A 21,696-nucleotide genomic window follows, 5' to 3' on the forward strand; every position below is an offset into this window, starting at 1 on the left:
TCTCGTCAATGAAAACTTGAGTAAAACCTTCCGTACCCACATTTCTATTTTTGATATACTACCTTAAAAAAATGATTCTTTTATGAACAATATTTGGCAAGTCCATCAAATATTTTCTGTTATTTGATTTTTTCCACTTGAAGCCTATATTGATCCATCTTCTTAAGGAGTCAATGGAAAACTCAAAATATTCAATTTCTTCCCTGAACTTTTCTCTTATTGTTGCCAATATTACATATTCTTTTCTGGCGTACATAGAATAAATTGTGCCCCGAATTCTATGTTTCAAATATGTTGTAATTTTGGTTTTTGCTGTCTTTTGCTTGGAAGATATACGGGCTGCGTAATCCTGATCTGATTTTATCCCATTCTTCTTTATATTTGCGATCGTTGTTGTGCTCAATTTTGTTGCATCTGCGGCTCGCTCTATCACATTCTCAATTTGAAGTGCAATTCCGTTTCGGACTTATTCCTTTTCCAGTTGAAAAAAAGCCAATACATTTAAAATCATCAGCTGTGATTGTTCATTATACCTATTATATCTTTTTTTAGGCATTAGCTAACACTTTTCGAAATAACTTTCAAGAACAAGTTGACAAACCAATATTTTTGATTGACAGGGACGGATATTTCACATAACCTGATGAATAATCATCAGACACCAATTTTTTTCAAAAGTTTGTTGTCGCCGCTGTTTGGAATATGCTAAACAAAAATGACGTCATTACAAATGGGTATAATTTCGACTTTAATTATAAGGTTCATTTTGAGTAACAAAAGTATTTACAATAGCTTTGTTTGTACATCCTGCATCTATCCCGAACCACAATTAAATTAAAAATATGCGCATAACACTTGTCCAGGATTTGTGTATAAATTTAATTTTGAATTATAAATATTAATTTTTTAATTCTAGCTAGATCTCATTCAATATAGGCCACGCCTATCCTTGGTAAAAATGCCATTCATAAATTTTTAATACGCCAAGAAAAATATCCAAGATGGCGTCCATTTTATTGCTACTATACTTACTGAGGGTGGGGGAGGAAAGGAATTTATATTTAAAAAAATCAACTCTACTACGAATAATGCTTATTTAATTATTAAGTCAAAAAATAATAATTTATATTTCTACATATAAAAAGGGCATTTCTTGCGATATAATTTATCCCGCACAAATAATATATTTACAGAGATTTGGCTTAGGTAGCTGTACGACTTTAAATTTAATTAAATTTAAAGAACTAAACATATTTATATAATAATGACCCAGTGGCCATCAAGAGCATCCATTAACAAATATTAATATACAAGCCAGTGCAAAAAGTCCAATTTAAAAAAACACAATATAAAGACTTTTTGACCCACCTAATCTGCTGTATCTACAGTACATACATAAATAACGTAACTACTATGATACATCTTAAATTATATATTTATAAATAAATATCGCTCCATTTATAGAAGAAAGTCATCACTCAAAAAATTGCACTTTATAGATATATTATACAATAAACAATTCATAATATAATTTATGTGATATAGATCGTCACATTATGACATTACCGACAGAAGGCATTAGTGTGTAGCCTAACTAAACTGGTTACAAATTAAGTATTTTTATAATATTATATGATCATTGTAACTTTTAAGCCAATCATCATCAACTCTTGTGTTTTTTAATCTATACTTATTTTATGAAATTACTTTTTTAACGATGTATCACAATTAATATTAGTTTTTTGTAAAAACCTTTTTAAACTTATAAAATTCTCCAGATTTTCATAATATTCCAGGTATTTGGAGTAAAATCTGGTTTTATTCCAGGCATTTGGAATCATTTTTCACGTCTTCCAGTTATTTACAATATAATGTTTTTTATTTTGTTTTTATTGTTTCGATTTTCTTAAAGTTTTCTAGGTTGATAATTAATTTTTGTTTGATAATTTAGGAGTTCTTATCACCTGTTAATACTTTGAGGCCTTTAATTGGCCTGCAATACAAAAAAGTTAATAAAACATTAATCTTTAAACCGTTATTCTGACAGCTATTCATTTTTGACTTATAATGTTCTTCTATAAATGGATCGATGCGCATAAGGGACAAATCAACCAAATAATCCTGTTTCTTTTTAAAATCCCCCCGGTAAATTAAACTAAATCACATATTATACTTTACGGGGGCGTCGTAGTAAGTATGCGGGGTGTTGGATGACGGGGGTGAGGGTAGAGAGGCAGGCATGGTCGTCGAATGGGGCGGCGAGGGCATCACGTACGGTTTCCTATCACATTGGCTCGTTTGCATGCCGTTACTCGATGGACGCATCACTGAAATTAAATAAAATAGATAAATCAATAAATATACAGTTTTTAATATTCGAATCCGGTGGCAAACAGTGAATTTTTGCCATTGTAAATGTTAAAAATAAGATTTTTTTGTTCTCTCTACAACCCCTTTAAGTTTGTCCCACCAATTATGAAACACCCTGTATGTAGGAAGTGGAAATAAAACAATAGTCAGCAATGGAAATTCAAGATGGCCGTAGCCGGTTAAGCCTTAAACGTCATCTGTCACTTGTCGTGTGTCATTGATGACGCAGCATGTGCCAGTAGCAGGTGTCACTTGTCATATGTCACTGATACTAAAAGTAACCGTTTTAAATTTTTGACATGGCAACGAATTAAAAAAAAAAGTGACAATAGTTAATATGGCGATCAAATTGAATAATAATTATTGTTGTACTTCGGATTTTGTTTAAATAAAGAAAAATATTCATTGTTAGCTTTATTACTTGGCTAAATTTTTGTGTTGCTTAGTTCTTTTTTAGTTTAGCATAATAAAAGTATCTTCATGTTCATTGGCATCAAAAATGGCTTCTTGGAGAGTAATCTGACATAATATTTCTATCTTTTCTGATAGTTTAAGAGTTAATTTTCTTACATATCCAATCATTCCTAAAAATGATCTGACCGCTTCTTCCTTTTGAGGTCTTCTTATCTGGATCAGGGTGTATACATTTGCTTAATAGTCAAAAGTAATGAATTATTGGCTCTTGGGATTCTTTGAGGGCTTTTTTAGTCTCTTTTAAAAGAAATAGTAAAATCCCTCTAATAGGAGTCAAGAAATTGAAATTTTAAGTTCAGGAGTGCCTGTAAGAAACAAATTGATGTATCACTTATGAAATAGTAAATATATCGGTTGTCAATAGTCAAAATTAAAGAATTATTGGCTCTTGGGATTCTTTGAGGGCTTTTTTAGTCTCTTTTAAAAAAAATAGTAAAATCCCTCTAATAGGAGTCAAGAAATTGAAATTTTAAGTTCAGGAGTGCCTGTAAGAAACAAATTGATGTATCACTTATGAAATAGTAAATATATCGGTTGTCAATAGTCAAAATTAACGAATTATTGGCTCTTGGGATTCTTTGAGGGCTTTTTTAGTCTCTTTTAAAAGAAATAGTAAAATCCCTCTAATAGGAGTCAAGAAATTGAAATTTTAAGTACAGGAGTGCCTGTAAGAAACAAATTGATGTATCACTTATGAAATAGTAAATATATCGGTTGTCAATAGTCAAAATTAACGAATTATTGGCTCTTGGGATTCTTTGAGGGCTTTTTTAGTCTCTTTTAAAAGAAATAGTAAAATCCCTCTAATAGGAGTCAAGAAATTGAAATTTTAAGTACAGGAGTGCCTGTAAGAAACAAATTGATGTATCACTTATGAAATAGTAAATATATCGGTTGTCAATAGTCAAAATTAATGAATTATTGGCTCTTGGGATTCTTTGAGGGCTTTTTTAGTCTCTTTTAAAAGAAATAGTAAAATCCCTCTAATAGGAGTCAAGAAATTGAAATTTTAAGTTCAGGAGTGCCTGTAAGAAACTAATTGATGTATCACTTATGAAATAGTAAATATATCGGTGGTCAATAGTCAAAATTAACGAATTATTGGCTCTTGGGATTCTATGAGGGCTTTTTTAGTCTCTTTTAAAAGAAATAGTAAAATCCCTCTAATAGGAGTCAAGAAATTGAAATTTTAAGTACAGGAGTGCCTGTAAGAAACAAATTGATGTATCACTTATGAAACAGTAAATATATCGGTTGTCAATAGCCAAAATTAAAGAATTATTGGCTCTTGGGATTCTTTGAGGGCTTTTTTAGTCTCTTTTAAAAGAAATAGTAAAATCCCTCTAATAGGAGTCAAGAAATTGAAATTTTAAGTTCAGGAGTGCCTGTAAGAAACAAATTGATGTATCACTTATGAAATAGTAAATATATCGGTTGGCAATAGCCAAAATTAACGAATTATTGGCTCTTGGGATTCTTTGAGGGCTTTTTTAGCCTCTTTTGAAAGAAATAGTAAAATCTCTCTAATAGGAGTCAAGAAATTGAAATTTTAAGTTCAGGAGTGCCTGTAAGAAACAAATTGATGTATCACTTATGAAATAGTAAATATATCGGTTGGCAATAGCCAAAATTAACGAATTATTGGCTCTTGGGATTCTTTGAGGGCTTTTTTAGCCTTTTTTGAAAGAAATAGTAAAATCCCTCTAATAGGAGTCAAGAAATTGAAATTTTAAGTACAGGAGTGCCTGTAAGAAACAAATTGATGTATCACTTATGAAATAGTAAATATATCGGTTGTCAATAGTCAAAATTAACGAATTATTGGCTCTTGGGATTCTTTGAAGGCTTTTTTAGCCTCTTTTGAAAGAAACAGTAAAATCCCTATAATGGAAGTTAATAAATTGAAATTTTAAGTACAGGAGTGCCTGAAAGATACAAAACCATGTAATACTTAATAGTTAAAATTAAGTAATTATTCGCTTCTGAGGTTGCTGGAGGTGTTTTAGGCTTTTGTGAAAAAATAACAAAATTTCTATAATAAGCGTCGAGAAATTGGAATTTTAAGTACAGATGATGATTTTTTAAGTTTAGTTTTGCCTGATCATATTTTGAAATTTCAATGGAGGTGTGTGTAGCTTGGCCAATTTGGGGTAGATAAAGTACTACAAATATCAAACACCTCGACTCCCACATAATACTTCTTCCCTTTGATCATTTGTCAAGCAATCAAAAAGGTTATCAAGGCTCTTACTCCATTTTTGCCATCCTACATTGTTTTCATGCACATCGAAGATCTCTGTTGTTCCACACGGTTTTCCATATTACTGAGGTCCCAATGACTAAAGTTTGTTTTGTTTAAATAAACTAAATAATTGTTTTAATCTTTATACGTTTTACTACTTATTATAATCTGCCTTGTTCTACTCATCAGCTGACAGCATAAATTACAATGAACCAAATTATAATAGACTAACTAAATACGACAGTATTATAGAGTGAGAGGCCATTTTGTTTTTAATCGAACATTTTATTTATGTAATAATGCCTTTCCTTGGACCACCCTGTAAATATTTACATACAAATCACACGTTTTTCGTCTAATTTTATTGTTTTATGGGCGCCTCAAGGGTTCAAATTTCAATCAGTTTTACGACAAAGGGATGTTTTGTCGTAACCGACCACATTTGCTGCAAAGAAGGGTTGAAAAGTCACACCTTTTGGTTACGGCGATCATTAAAATTGTTTACTGCCAGACGGTTATTATCAGAAAATGTTCATATGACAACACTGCAATGTCAAAGTTTGAAAACTTAATTATTATGAGTGACATATGACAGATGACAAGCGCATGGCAACGTTGCGATGTCTTAAATAACACATGACAGATGTGCACCTTATTCTTGAATTATATGAAGAACAAAATTTCATCAATCTAATAAGACATTGATCATTTTAAAGGTTAGGTTGCTCTCATTAGAGAAGATTCTCAATCCATGGCTGAGAGTTGACGCACATTTATTACGTCAAGCGATCTTAATCGATGATCAGATTATGAAGGATTTTAATATTGGGAATTATAATTCGCAATAAAATCACTCGTGTGTGTATAATTATTGCAAATCACAAGACATATAACACCTTTGATCAGCCGATCAATTTGTGACGAATAATTAGTCTTCTATCTTTGCTTGTTCCTTGATTATTACGCTGTTACTGGTTCTTAAAAAAAAGTATATTTTGTAGAATGACCTTTTTATTCGGTTAAACAATTATTACTCATAACTTATAGATCCATAATTTTGTATACGTAAATTAATACGTCTCGCCATAATCTAGTTACGTCATAATCTCTACTTGTAAATTCACACCACTCATGCCAACCTAACAAAACGTAATATCTATCAACACATATGACGTTATAGCTAAAGGCGCGAAATTCAAATTTCAAAATTAAATGCTATAATTTTAGATTTTTAATTTATTTATCAAAAGCAGGACAATTTAGATGACTATATAGATTATAATATAATTTTTCCAAATTCATTCTTCTTTAACTAGTTTTATTACGAATTAAAATATATTTTTCTTTACATGTATTTTTTTTATTAAAAAAAAAATATTTATTTAATTTTTTGTTAAGTACTTTTTGTGTTATATGAATCATGTTATATTACCATCATTTGCCAAATAAAATATATTTATTTCTATTAAAAAACATAAATAAAAGACTTAAAAGGAACTAAAAGAATTAGTTATTTCATATTTATCTTTGTTAAATTACAATTAATTAATTATTAGCCAAAAATAACACCTACATATATCTATTATTATTAAACATTGAATGAACTTATATAAATATACCTGGACTGCTAATGCAAATGACCACCATGAGCAAAAATACCCGCTGCCTACTGGCCGCCATTTTTATAGTGGTTGTATCCTTTTGACGTTGGTCACTCTGAACATTTCCAGTGTCGCCAACAAAAGACATATTAAATAAAAATAATGAAGTTGACGACGCTGACGTTTGACATGTGATCTGTCATTAACTTAAATGTAAAAAGTCATAACTCGTACAGTGTCGTGCACTTTCTTCACTCATAAATAATGAATATTATATAAAAATCATAATTTTAAAAATTAATGGGGACAACTTAAAATATGACTTTGCAGGAGGATAGTATCTATGTTATGGAAAGCTTTCCTCTAAGGAGTATAGTATTCGTTAGGTCGCGAAACTCGTTGCCAGTTACCTGTAGAGCTCCTCTTTCTCTCTCTCTCGCTCTGTTAAATGACTAAATTCCCTTTATATAATTTTATTTAAATAATAAAACTTATTTTATATTTTAATGCGTTGGTTGGCACACATTTTTTAGTTACATCATTTTTAGTCTGATCATTTTCATTGATCATTACCTTTGTTTTTTATTTCAAAAATTTTAATGAAGACCATCATTTTTAAGGTATTGGGTACAAGTTTATGAGAACAGTAAAGCACATTGCAACTTGCAAATGCACTCTATTAGGGATTTAATTTCATTTTCGTTTATTTTTTTATATACATATGCCTAGCATAGTTTTATGTGTGGTGGCAACCTTTTTTTTTTTTTTTATGTTATTCTTAGTTTTATTTTTTATGGATATGGCTATGTTAGCTAGTTATTTTTCGGGGGCATGGCATTGGCGTGGAGTGCTGACGGAGGATAATAGGAACAATCTTGTTTTTTGTAATGGATGATAATGGCGGAAATGGCCAGGTTGGTCTTAATACGCATCAATTATTAAAATCCAATAATAAGTTTTTATGTGGTCATCTCAATATTCGGTCCCTTAATACTGGATTCGATGAATTTGTAAATTACATAACTGATAATAATTTTGACATTTTGGGATTGACTGAGACCTGGTTGACGGCTTATACTGATAACTTGGCACATCAAATTAAGGGTTACAATTTCGTCAGGAAAGATCGATTAGGGCGTGGCGGTGGGGTCGGGTTTTATGTTAAAAAATATGTTAATTTTGAAGTTTATCACATTCAAAACCCGCCACAGAACTTCGAATTCTTAAGCATAAAAACTCAGATTTCTAGCAAAAATATTTTGTTTACCGTGATATATCGTCCACCTTCATCAGATATTAACAGTTTTCTTGATTCCCTTGAGGATCTATTTACAAATATTGTTCCTTTATTTGATCATGTGGTTTTTATGGGGGATATTAATATTAATTTACTAAAGAAGTGTAAACTTTCTGACAGATTTTTAGCGCTCTTAAATACATTTGATTTAAATCAAGTAATAACCGAGCCTACAAGATGGAATATATCTAACAATACAAGTACCCTACTTGATGTCATTATTATAAATAAACATTTCCCAATAAATGGTGTCGGTTCGTTGTCTTTGCCACAAACCATTAGTGATCACAACTTAGTATTCTGTTGTCTTGAGTTTCCTAAAAGTAAAGAGGGACATTTTAAAATGAAATATAGGAACTATAGTGTTATTAATACGGATTTATTTGAGCATGACGCTTTAAGACTTAATTGGGATAGTATATATTACCTAAATTCCGTTAACGATAAACTTGTGGCTTTTAACAACAATATACTTTGTTTAGTTGATAAACATGCGCCAATTAAAACTAAAAATATTAAAAATAAACCATTTACTCCTTGGATAACAGACAATATTAAATTGCTTATGAAGCTCCGAGATAAAGCACTGCGAAAATATAAAAAAAATAAAACTGAGTTAAATTTAAACTATTATAGGTAATTGCGAAACTATACAAAACATGCTATTCAGCGGAAAAAAATATCATATTTTAACACACTTTCTACAAAAAAAAATCGTGATTTTTGGATAAATGCTAATAAACTACATCTAACTAAATCAAAGAATACCGATCTGCCTTGTAATTTTAGTAATCCAGAAGCCCTAAATAATTATTTTTCTCAATGCGTTAACCAAATTAACAATAATATATCACAAACCAAATTAAATTTTTACAATGAAAATAAATGGGATAATAGTATTCAAGAATTAAATTTAAGTCTTCTTGATGAAGAAAGGGTTAACAGTATAATTAAGACCATAAAATCAAATGCTATAGGAGCTGACGGACTTTGTATAAATGATATCAAGCTTTGCCTACCTTTTTGTAAAAAACCACTTCTAAACATTTTAAATACTTGCATTCTTACAAATGTATATCCTGATATCTGGAAAAAAGCACTTATAAGACCTATTTCAAAAATCTCTAATCCGAAAGAACTAAAAGACATAAGGCCTATAAGTATTTTATCAGTAGTTTCTAAAATTCTAGAAAAGCATATTCACCAACAACTTTATAATTTTGTTAACTCATTTGGTATACTTCCAGATACGCAATCGGGATTTAGGAGGAATTATAGTACAACTACTAGTCTGGTGGGAATGTTAGATAATATAAGACTTAACGAAGAACATAAACAAAGTACTTGCATGGCGGTGCTTGATTTTAGCAAAGCATTTGATACTATAAATCACTCAATGCTCCTTGCAAAGTTGGGATATTTTGGTTGTTTCGAATCTACAGTTTCTTTTTTTGATTCCTATCTTAAAAATAGATCACATTCGGTGTTGTTAAAAACCAACAATGGAAGTTTGGAGCACTCAGGGTATCTTGATTTGGAGGTTGGTGTTCCTCAGGGCTCCATATTGGGACCTCTTTTATTTTCGATTTATGTTGCGGATATGCCTAACTGTATTGAACATTGTAAATTACAACAATATGCTGATGATTCTCAAATATACATGCCATTAAATTTTTTAAATTTTAATATTTCTGAGCAAAAAATTAAATCGGATATATTAAACATAGTTAATTTTTCCAATGAGCATAACTTAAAAATTAACCCTGCTAAATCTAACATCATCTTATATGGCTGTAAGTCAGGAATTCTGAGACACTTATATGAAAGTATAAATATTGAGATTAATGGAGAAAAAATTCCAGTTGTCAATGAAGTGAAAATATTAGGATTGACTTTAGATTCTAACTTTTGTTTTGAGACACACATTAAGAACAAATTAAATATAGGCTATATGCGTCTTAGAAATCTGTACAGATTTAAAAATGTCTTAAAGAGTAAAACCAAATATTATCTCTGCAATAGCCTCATTCTCTCCTTACTCGACTACGGTGATATCGTATATTCTAATTCTATAACATCTGAGCTTTCTAGATCTATACAAAAATTGCAAAATAGCTGTATAAGATTTTCTTATAGCGCTGCCTATCGGGAGCATATCACACCTTATTTAAACATAAATTCTATTTTAAATATGGAAAGGAGAAGAAAATTACACATATATGCCTTTATATATAAAATAATAAAGTCGGGTCAACCCCCTTATTTAAATAAGTTATTTACTACTCTCTCGCATTTACACAATACTCGTAATGTTGGAAATTTTAGGATACCTCAACATAGAACAAGTAACTTCCACAAGTCATTTTCGGTTGTCGGAGTTACAATGTGGAATAACTTGCCAAATAATATTAAAGATTTGTCATTTAATAAATTTTACACCAAGGTTAAGCAAATTCTTCTCGACTCCCAACGAGATGCCTAGTAGTATGACTAGTAGTAGATACATAGTAGTATAAACTGCAAAATCAACTAAGACCAAAGATAAGCTGGCCTATCCAATTTTTCTTTTATGGTTCTTTTTTGTCTATTCTTGTTACCTTCCGTCGCATGCCAGCCAAATTGCTTTGCCATTTTTTGTTTCTACCCTTTTTAGTTTTAGTTTTGTTCTTTTTTAGGTTAATTAGGAATTTTTTTGTGTTTATTTATAATGTTTTTAAGGCCTGTTTCACGCAAATTGCGCTATCGGTTTTATATAATCGCGAAGCAGTTCCTTTTACCAGAAATTGTCAATTTTATTTTCTCATGTAGCTAATTATATTTATAACTACTTTTTTGGTAATAAACTTTTTTGACTTGACTTTGACTTTGACATGTTTTAAAGTGCATGCATCTATCCCTGTACAAGAAAAATGTCAGAACTAATGCAACTACGTTAAATTTTTATTTGGTTTTGTAAACATAACCTTCCAAAAACTTTAATTGTTTTGTTTCCCTACAATTGGCGGCACTGAAATTTACTAGAGTGACCAACACTGAAAAGACACAATCACGCAAAATGGCGACCACAGTGGTCATTTATTTTTCATTTTTTTGGATTGGCAGCCCTATATTTATTAAATTCGTGCTCTCAGATGATTATGATGCCTATTGAAGGTGATTGTTCAAAGTGAAAGAGAGACAAGTGAATACCGACGCCATGTTAGAGTATAACGTGGTGTTTATTACAGAGGTGGATACATTGTTATTAGGAAAATTCTTTGGAAAGAAATGCTTATCAAAAAAAAGTGAATTTGGGAGAAAAGTTAGCTGAAAAAGAGTACCGATAGAGTTATGATTGTTAATATAGGTAGACTGGATAGTATTATCAAAATTTTAATTCTTCTATGGAATCTCTAAGAAAAATATGCTGACAAAGAGTACCATATCGATGAGTTTACTTTGAAGAAAAACAAATAAGGCAATATTGGGATAATGATTGGAACTATTTCAAGAAATAAGATCCGACTTCCGTTCCGTAAATCACGTTGTAATTTCTTGAATGTCATTTTATTGTTTTTTTTAGCGGCGCTTACTATTGACGCGATAAAGTATGATGTTGTTGACAAGGTAATCGGAGAGGTCGAGTTAACATGACAGTTGACAGGTCGTTTGACGTATGCGGTAATGCGTTACATTGTGGGTGGCCCCCGCGAGGAAACGGTGTTAGAAAATAGAAACAACCGAATGCCGCAGCAATAAATCCGAAATAGATTCGCTGTGTCGTTTACGTGACAAACTTGTCGTTGTTTTTTCTGTGGAAAATGTTAATTGAACACCATTTCGATTGCAAACGTCAGGTGTCATATGGAGGAAAATAACCTTGACATTTCTTCACGTCTGTTGTTGTGTTCTGGCATTATGGTTCTTTGACGTTGAAAATTGACACGTCAAGTTAATTAAATATGGCGGATACCGTACGTTATCTGTCACTTGTCAGATGTCAGTCATCCTATAGGTTTTTCACGTTGCCACGTAAACTTTCGTAGTTTACATACTTAAAATTTCCCCCATCTTGATAATGCGTATTACGATTTTATTTTTTTAATATTAGATGCATTTGACACCTATCATGGTTGAAAAAAAAGAGAGTTAGTTGCAGTGTGTCATTTATATTAACAGGAGTCGTTTCTTTAATTTTAACATTGCAACGTTGTCAAGTAAATACAGTTCGATATTTTACTTATAAATTTCGCGGAAAATAACTAATGATAATGATCGTCTGCAGGGAACGAAATAACGTAAGTAAAAAAAGGTTAGACAGTGAAAAATTGGATATTTTTGGCTATAAAAACCCTCATCTGATCCATGTTTCTCGGACGATAACAATTAAATATACAGGTACGTACGTAAATGATTATTTGTTTAAGTTTTATATTTATTTTTAATCAGATAAATTTAATTTTAATTACCAAATAGGAGAGACATAAATACCGGTCAGTACCTTTTTCAAGAATATTTCCCAAAATTACCAAAAAATTAAATTAATTTGCCTTAGTGCAGTCCTGATTATAATGTCATTTATCAATTTTATTGACGTTTAATCAATGACAGTTTATTTGTCAAAATCTACCGCTGACATTAAAATCAGGATCGTAATAAGGTGATAATATGATCTTTTAAAAAATTTATATTTAAGGGTAATTCTTCAAATTGATGTCAATATTCTGTAACCGCGTTATAAAAGTAAAAGAAAAAGAAAAGTAAGTTCTAAATCAATATCGATATATCCTTTATAATAAATAGAAATGGAATATTTAAAAAAAAGCAAAATTTGTTCATTTTGTAAGAAATTCTTTTAGTTGTAGTAGGTGATGTGGATGTGTCAAGTATTTGTTTGAATTGTTTAAATTTCTTCATTCTTTTATTAATAATCAACTCCATTGCGCTTATAATAAACCAATCATATATAATAATATGCTTTTTTTGCTTTAGTTAGAAACAATGTCATGACCATTATCCGCATGCTACTAAATGTGAGGTTATGTCATAACCAGTAACATTATATTTTTGAATTTATTGGAAAATATCACCTCCATAGACATCCACTCCGTGGATTTCGAAGTCCACGGAGTTGACCGATGTCCATGGAGCTGATTTACCTGTGTATTTATTTATCGGAATTTAAAAATGTTTTAGAAATGCGAATATTTATATAAATATTTTTTACTAGGCCTGTTACAATGACTAAAAAAAAGAAAATTGGTGATGAAAAAAGAAGAAAACAAAAAAGAGAAGCAGAGCAAAGGCGTAGGGATAAAATTAAGTTAAACGTAGAGCTGTATGAGTTGGCAAAGAAAAAAGAACGTGAAAGATACCACAGAAGAAAAAATGTTGGAAAAATAAATACCATTAACAACGTCTCTGAAAGAGAAAAAAAAGAGCAATAAGAAAGCGATGGAAACAGGCTGCACTAAAATATAGAGAAAAAAATAAGGAATAAAAGAAATTAGTTACATATTTAGAAAAAAATACTACAGACTAAAAAACCGTAAAAATAAAAGTAATTTAACATCTCCGGAAACCGAAATAGAACATTTAACGAAAGGACAAAACATAACAAAAGAAGTCAAGCGAAAACTAGTATTCGGTGAGGTCTTAAAGACGCAACTTGAGTACAACTTTAAAGCCCTGGGTTCCAGTACATTAAAAAAAAAATTATTCAAATATGCTTCTGGACCCTTAATAAAAAAGCATCGCTTAATTTAATCTTCAAAGTCATTTACAGGGTCATATTACAGGTCACAAAGAAAGGCCTTTAAAAGATCAGAGAGTAAGGCTAAAGCAAAAAAATCATTACTTATAAAAGCCGTGCAGGGATGATAACAGTAGAATGTGCCTAGGAAAAAAAGACTGTATAACTTTAAAAAAATGCAAGAAGCAAAAGCGGTATTAAACAAATACATTGAAAACTTTATATGAAAAGTTTTCTAAAGAAAATAATCCAAAAATTAAAATCAGTTATGCTGCTTTTTGTAAACTTAGACCTTTTTGGGTTATTATACCGACAGTTAATAAAAGGGAGACCTGCCTCTGTATGGTTCATGAAAACATGCTACTCCTTGTAACTAAAATGAAACTTCTTCACATCATAAACGAAACTACTCCTGAAGATATTTGTCATGCAATTTGCTGCGATTTAAAAGAACATTGCATGGAAAGAAAATGTGATGGTTGTCGAGAGAAAGAAGTAAAATTTAATATCTATCAACCAGATGATCTAAATGAGGCTTCTGGCTACAAAAAGTGGATTTTAAAGGACTTCCTGATTAAAGTTAAGGGAACAGAAAAAAAATGTAAAAAAATAGTAAAAGAAAACATAATAACCACTAAGGGTGATATGATTAACCAGTTAAATAAATCCTTGCCCAAATTTATGACTCACGTTTCAAATATGAAGCATCAATTTAAGGCCATGCAAGATTTAAAAAATAAATTGGAACCTAAAAGTGAAACAATCATACACATAGATTTTTCTGAAAATTACTTATGCAAGTATAATCGAGAAGTTCAAAGTGCTCATTTTGGGGGCTCAAAACCCCAAGTTTCGATGCACACTATTGTCTGGTATCGGAAAGTGTGTGAGGATATTAAAGCTGAAAGTTTTTGCAGCTTCTCAGAATGCCTTCGTCACGACCCCTCTGCTATAGTTGCTCATTTAGCACCACTGATAAAAACAATAAGAGAAATCATGCCATTTTTAAATAGGGTACAGGTTTTGGAGTGATGGGCCAAGTACCCAATATAAAAATAAAACCATGTTTCAGTTTATTGGAACTGAGTTGGGTAATCAACTTGGTGTCGGTGAAATATTTTGGAATTACTTCGAAAGCGGACACGGAAAAGGAGCAGTGGATGGGGTTGGTGGCTGTCTAAAAAGAACTGCATTATACGGAAAAAGACATTATTAAATGCGATAAATTATTACCCGATAATTTAAAACCATTTAAGGGTACGATGAGTGTAGATCAGTTATACTGGAATGAAAGGGAGCCATATAATTTACAAGTTCGTCGACTTAGTTGCCCAAGCTGCATTTTAGGCACATACTGCGCTCATTATGGATAAGGACATTTTCTCATAAAAAGGCAGTTTTCATCTTTACCTTCTAAAGCGGTTAGTTACAATGACGTTTATTCAGATTCCGAAGACGATCAGACGATCTTTATCTTCCTTTATGGAGATAAATCAGATAAAAGCTCCAAGCTTACCAAGTAAAAATTCCTTTGTCCTGGTTGAATGGCCAAAATGCTCTAAAATGTATTACGTTGGGCAAATCATTGGCACAGTAACTGACAAAATCTGTGATATAAAATTTATGAGAAGACTTCCTTCACTCAAAAATAAGTCCGTGTTTATTTGACCAACACAAGAGGATACAGCCCCAGTATCTTTGGACGGTATACTCAAAACTTTGGCAAGCCCTCAAGCTTTAGGAAGGAAAAGATTGGTTTTTAAGGAAGATACTTTTCCGAATTACATAACAGTGAAATAAGAGGTATCTTTAATGTAAAAGGTAACTATAGATTTTAGGATTCCATAGATTATATTTTAATGACCCATTTTCAGGCTGCAATATTTCCTTCTAATTAAATACAAAGCATGAAACTGCAAACCTCATGGACGTTAATGACTTATGCAAGATACAAGGTATTTTTATTTAAAAAATAGAATGTTTTGTAAAATAAAGTAATATGAATTTTCTTGCTTTTAGGTTATTCCATATTACCTTTAATTGAAAGGATTATTTGATTTACCAATATATATATATATATCCATACACTGACAACATAGATTTTAGGATAGATATTGCAAGCCAGTCATACAATACAAAATAAATTATTTGTTTAAATGCTTAGTTATCCATTTGGTATATTTCTTAGAATATAATTTTATTAATATGTTAAACAAATTAGGTTTTTAGTTATGTGAACAACTCCATGGTAAGTTTTATCATCTCCATCGACACTGTTTTTTAAATTTTTTTTATAAAGCTGGATTAGTTTTATTTAATTTATGGCCGCTCTATATTTGATATTATTAAGTTAAAACAGATTAGTTTTGTTAATATACAAATGAAATTCCAAATTTTTATTTATTTTTTTTAAGTTTATGAAATTGTCCCTCTTTTTAAGAAAGACCCTTAATCAGATAAATTTAATTTAAATTACTAAATAAGAAAGATAAAAATAATTTTAAAAAATGAAAAAACAGGACTTAAAGAAAATTTAAAAAAAAAACACACAATTTTAAAACATTTTGCCTTGGTGCAGTCCTGATTCTAATGTCATTTGACAATTTGATTGACGACCTATTGTTAAGTTCTGGAAATCTACTGTTGACATTAAAATTAGGACTATAATAAGGTGATAATACAAAGAAAAAAATTAATTTTTACCAATGGCGTTCATAAGGGATTTATCGTAAATATTATTTAATAAAGAGAAAGTACACCAAGTGCATTATATTTTATATTTGATGTAATTATTTTTTGATACGTTAATGCATTTCCTATTTTTTTTTTTGTAAATTTCTTTGTGTATGATATTCCACTATAGTGTAATAAGATATATACATGCATGAAAACTATATCGTATCCTATACAGTGGCATATATTTATGTGATATCGGGGTTATTTTATCACGTCATATTTGACGTGTAGTCATTGAGTGTAAAGACTAGTTATGTAAATCCCTTGTCAATTTTTTAAATTTCGAAACTTTCTTCCTTGTGTAAACAGAATCGTATAGGATATACATATATTCTACAGTTTAGTAAAAATACCTTGTACCAATATTTTTTAATTTAAATACTGTATTTTTGAACCTAAATAATGAAAAGTTCCCTAGAAACAAAAAAAAAATAATTTTTTTATCAAATTAAATTAATTATCTTAAAAGAACTGTCCACCTATTTGTGAAAAAAAAATCAAATATAAAATATAAAATAAAATATAAAAACTATAATTTTCTTAAAAAGCATTTTTCACTCAGGCAATTATTTTCTGCAAAAAAACGTTTTTTTTAAACCCTACCCTTACCCCCCCCCACCCACCCCACACTACTTACCAGTAAGAAATTGTTTTCAAAAATCATTGTTTTTAAAAATAATACGCATGAATAACAGCAGGTTTTCGTATTAACATCTAATCTCATAACACACTTTATTTATTTAAATTTGATATAATTATATATATTTATATTAGTAAATATTTAATACAAAAACAGTGCTATTGCAGATTGGATATTATTGACGAAAAACAGTGATTTCTCGAAATAATTTTTTACTGGGCAAATGTTTGGGGTGGTTGGGGGGGTAAGGGTTGTGTTGATAGAAAAAAACAATGTTTTTGTAGAAATATATATATTCATTATTTAATTTAATAACACTGTTTATTTAAATTTGATATAATGTTATACACAAATATTTCGTATAAAAACAGTGTTATTAGATTGGATGATATGGACGAAAACATTGATTTTTCAGAAAAAGAATTTAATCAAATATTTGAGGTGTAGTAATCGAGTTTAAAAACAAATATGTAAATTTTGTGTCAATTTTCAATGTCAACGTTCAATACGTTTATATAATAAATGTATATTCTACATTTAATAAATTTACTTTGACCATATATGGTTGATAAACATACCAAAACTAAAAATGTTTGAATAAATATATATTTAATCGGATAATAAATATTGGGTATTTGATTGGGTAATAAAATAACGAAATTTTCAGAATAGGGGTAAGAAATGACAAAAAGTGAAAAATTGAATATTTTCCTTCAAAAATCATCTTCTTTATGGAACGAAATGCTGTAAGAAAAATACAATTTAAGGATGATCCGGGCCGTAATGGATGAGCAAAATGGAGTAGAAATGATAAAAACTGAAAAAATTCAACATTGATAAATTTAATATTTTTCGCACTAAAAATTAATGTTTAAGCTAAATTTCTTAGACGATCTTAATGAAATAACGATCTTCGTAGAGAACGACATTACGTAACAAAAAAAACAATCTCAGGGTGATCTATGACGTGATAAACGAGGCAGAGTGATAAAAAGTGACAAAATCCAACAGCGAACAATTGCATATTTTTTTCTGTAAATCCTATTTGTAACCCGAATTTCTTGGGTGATCGTAATGAAATCATGACCATCGTTTGTAAAAAAAAAACGTTTTATGTTAAAAAAAATTCAATTTTGAGGCGATCTAGTGAGCAAAATGGGACAGATAAAAATGGATAAAAAACCACCTCATGACGGACACAAATTTCATAAATGATGGCTTTATGGCCATAATCTTACAACCCATTTTTCTGCTATCAAAAAACAAAGTACATTCTTTGTACGTCAATGGGTGCTTTTTAGCAACTTTAAATCGAATTAAAAATAATACGTGATATACTTACAATTGTCGGTAGACGTCGAAATAACCCCATACTGATAATAGTTATCCACAGCGGGGGGCGGCGTGTCCTGATTCTCCGGCATAGGGCTCAAGGGCGCTTTCATGTAACTACTCGAGATCCCACCGGAGTCCCCATAAGGCGACGGTAAAAATCCCGGATTCGGAGCCCCGTAATCCCTTTCACATTGTTGCTGATACACCGCGGGGTACTCGTAGTTACCATAAGGACCACCGCTCACCGAAGACACTTGGGAGGCAGCGGTATTATACGAACAAGTGGAAAAATCTTGAGTCTGCACCAACTGGTGGTCGTATCCGGCCGCCTGGTTCACCATCGAGGACATGTTGTTGGCGAAAAACGTCCCGGGATGGTACTGCGGTTTCATCGCTTGACATTTCCGCCTAAAACCCCTCGGGCGTCTCCTGAACGATCCTTCTTCGAACATAAACTCACTGGCAGGATCGATTGTCCAATAGTGTCCCTTGCCGGGACGTCCCAAACCTTTGGGGAGCTTAATGAAGCACTCGTTCAACGATAAGTTGTGACGCACCGAGTTTTTCCATCCTTGGTAACTCCCTCGGAAGAACGGGAATCTTTGCTGCAAGAAGGAGTAGATTTCACTTAGGGTGAGCCTCTTGGTGGGCGAATGTTGTATGGCCATTACGATGAGTGCTATGTAAGAGTACGGGGGTTTCTCTTGCCTCCTCACTCCGCTCTTCTTGTCTGTCGAGGACGGTTTTTGGTCCTCCGAGGTGGTGCTCTCCGTGGGGGAAACGTTCTGCTGATGTGCTGACGTAACGGATTCATTTAAACTGATGACGCTGGGATGGTGCAGCTGCTGTAGCTGACTCAGGTGCTGCTGGATGGTGATCGCGTTCGCGGCTGACTGTCCGACCACGCCGGGCTCGCCTAACTCCTTCATCATTCTTTTCAAAACATTTACATCGGAATCATATAAACTATAAACAATCCGATCTTTATTTGATACACATACACACACGTTATTGTATATTTACGCCCGTTATATACAAACAGTGTGGTCTGGTGGTATACGTACACAATTTACACTAGAGTTTTATGTATACAAATGTCTCGCGTACGGTCTTCTTAAACGGAATGATATTAAAATTCGACGGGTTCTGAGTCGGGAGTGCGCGCGGACCCCGGGATGGGCAAGTGTGAGTGAGATGGAGATGGGATGGTGTTGGAGTGACGCGGTACGGGCGTGGTCCCCAGTTGGTGAATCGGTGCTCCCCGCCAGTTTTTCTGGAATTAGGGTTTCGGCGAATCGGATTCGGTTTTGGTGAGTTTGAGTTAAGGAGGGTCTTTCATTTGAAAATTTGAATGAACATCAAAGATTTTAGCCAAAAAATTCGCCTTTAAACCACAAAAAAGTGTTTTTTTTTTGGATCCTTGAGTGCTTTTTGTTTGAATTTCACTGAAAATTTCCAAATTATAATTTTACTTAAAAATTTGTGTTTATTTAATGTGTTTTTTTTGTCCAAAAAATGAATGAATTTGAAAAAACGCTGAAATATGTGTCTAATCAAATTGTCCAGAGAATATGTGTACAAATTTTTAAAATCGTATCTGGTCAATTTTTTGAGTTATGAGGAATATGTCAAATATAAAGGAAGAAAAAATTAATATTTTCAAAAATTTTTTTTTTCGAAAAAATGAATGAATTTGAAAAAACGCTGAAATATGTGTCTAATCAAATTGTCCAGAGAATATGTGTACAAATTTTTAAAATCGTATCTGGTCAATTTTTTGAGTTATGAGGAATATGTCAAATATAAAGGAAGAAAAAATTAATATTTTCAAAAAATTTTTTTTTCGAAAAAATGAATGAATTTGAAAAAACGCTGAAATACGTGTCTAATCAAATTGTCCAGAGAATATGTGTACACATTTTTAAAATCGTATCTGGTCAATTTTTTGAGTTATGAGGAATATGTCAAATATAAAGGAAGAAAAAATTAATATTTTCAAAAATTTTTTTTTTCCAAAAAATGAATGAATTTGAAAAAACGCTGAAATATGTGTCTAATCAAATTGTCCAGAGAATATGTGTACAAATTTTCAAAATCGCATCCAGTCAATTTTTTGAGTTATGAACAATATGTCAATGAATTTGGAAAATTCAATTAGCAGAACCTCCTTAATATGACTAACGATTTTCTTCTTGCAACTTTATCACAGGAATTTTGCATAAAATCTAAAAATAACCCACAATACTTAGCATTTTTTGTTATTTCTAATTATAGACATGTACTTATTATTGAAGTACGTAATATGATGTGTCCAGAGACTAAATGTATTGAAAGTATTTACGACTTAAAAGTAAACATACCCAAAATGGCCCTAATTTTTATTAATTACAATAGACCAACATTCCCATCGTTCCCATACGAAGGGGTCAGAGAGCAACACGCAAATGGTCCACACCATACACCCGTCCTTGTTGCATTCATTGTGAAACAACCGCTAATAAACCACGAAGCAACCCTTGGAAGTTTGACGTCCTAAGTGACCAATAGGTCTACTTTAAAACTAGAGAATAACTTAAGTTTCCAAGAAAAGGGCCAACACGTGATCTGGAATTTTCAAAATTTCCAACCGTATGCCCATTTTGCTTTTTAGTGCCTTTGGTGAAAGTCAAAGGGGGCCTCAATATGGTTTGTTTTGCATTAACAAACGTCACATTCAAATGACTGTTTGGCGGGAAGATGTAACTGTTATGACAAAATGGCGTCTTGTAAAGAACAAATAAATACAACTAGAATGTTTTACGCCATTCGTGCAATACGAAAATAAAATGGCGGCCTATATGTTGCATCTATGTAAAACAGTAAAATCCTGAATTTCTCGTACTTAATGCGACGTACGACACTGGGACTGGCAAGAAAACCGTATTTAAAATAAACCGAAGCCGACACCCCGAACGTCGGAGTAGGGACCGCCTTCGAGGAATCTTTAGACGCCCACCACATGCTTTCGACAATATCGGAGAAGTATAGAGAACGTTGCGTTAATGGATGATTAATTTGTATTTTTTCGAAAAAAACATGTATCCAGAATTAAAGCAACGAATGTTAAAAAACGAACGTTTTAGTCTGCCTTAAGAGATTCAAGTTTATTGATCCAGACGTTGGCCTTGGATCATACTGCTTAAAAATTCCGATTTACCAAAAATGACTGCTTCGACTGCTTAAGATCATAAGTAACCTGTGTAGAAAACATTTTTCTGAACATCACGTTTT

General features: G+C 31.5%; 1 protein-coding gene across 1 annotated transcript; it reads right to left on the bottom strand.

Annotated features, from left to right (window-relative positions):
- Positions 1-1,075: 1,075 nt before the first annotated feature.
- Positions 1,076-19,615, bottom strand: LOC126735490 (forkhead box protein F1-like). The gene is made up of 2 exons (XM_050439492.1): positions 18,434-19,615; positions 1,076-2,327 (listed from the first exon to the last, which is right to left on the bottom strand). Exons 1-2 carry the CDS (start codon positions 19,356-19,358, stop codon positions 2,161-2,163), a joined length of 1,092 nt encoding a protein of 363 aa, XP_050295449.1. The 5' UTR covers positions 19,359-19,615; the 3' UTR covers positions 1,076-2,160.
- Between the last annotated feature and the right edge of the window lie 2,081 nt (positions 19,616-21,696).

This window comes from Anthonomus grandis, chromosome 4 (genome assembly GCF_022605725.1).
Source record: "Anthonomus grandis grandis chromosome 4, icAntGran1.3, whole genome shotgun sequence".
Lineage (NCBI taxonomy): Eukaryota > Metazoa > Arthropoda > Insecta > Coleoptera > Curculionidae > Anthonomus > Anthonomus grandis.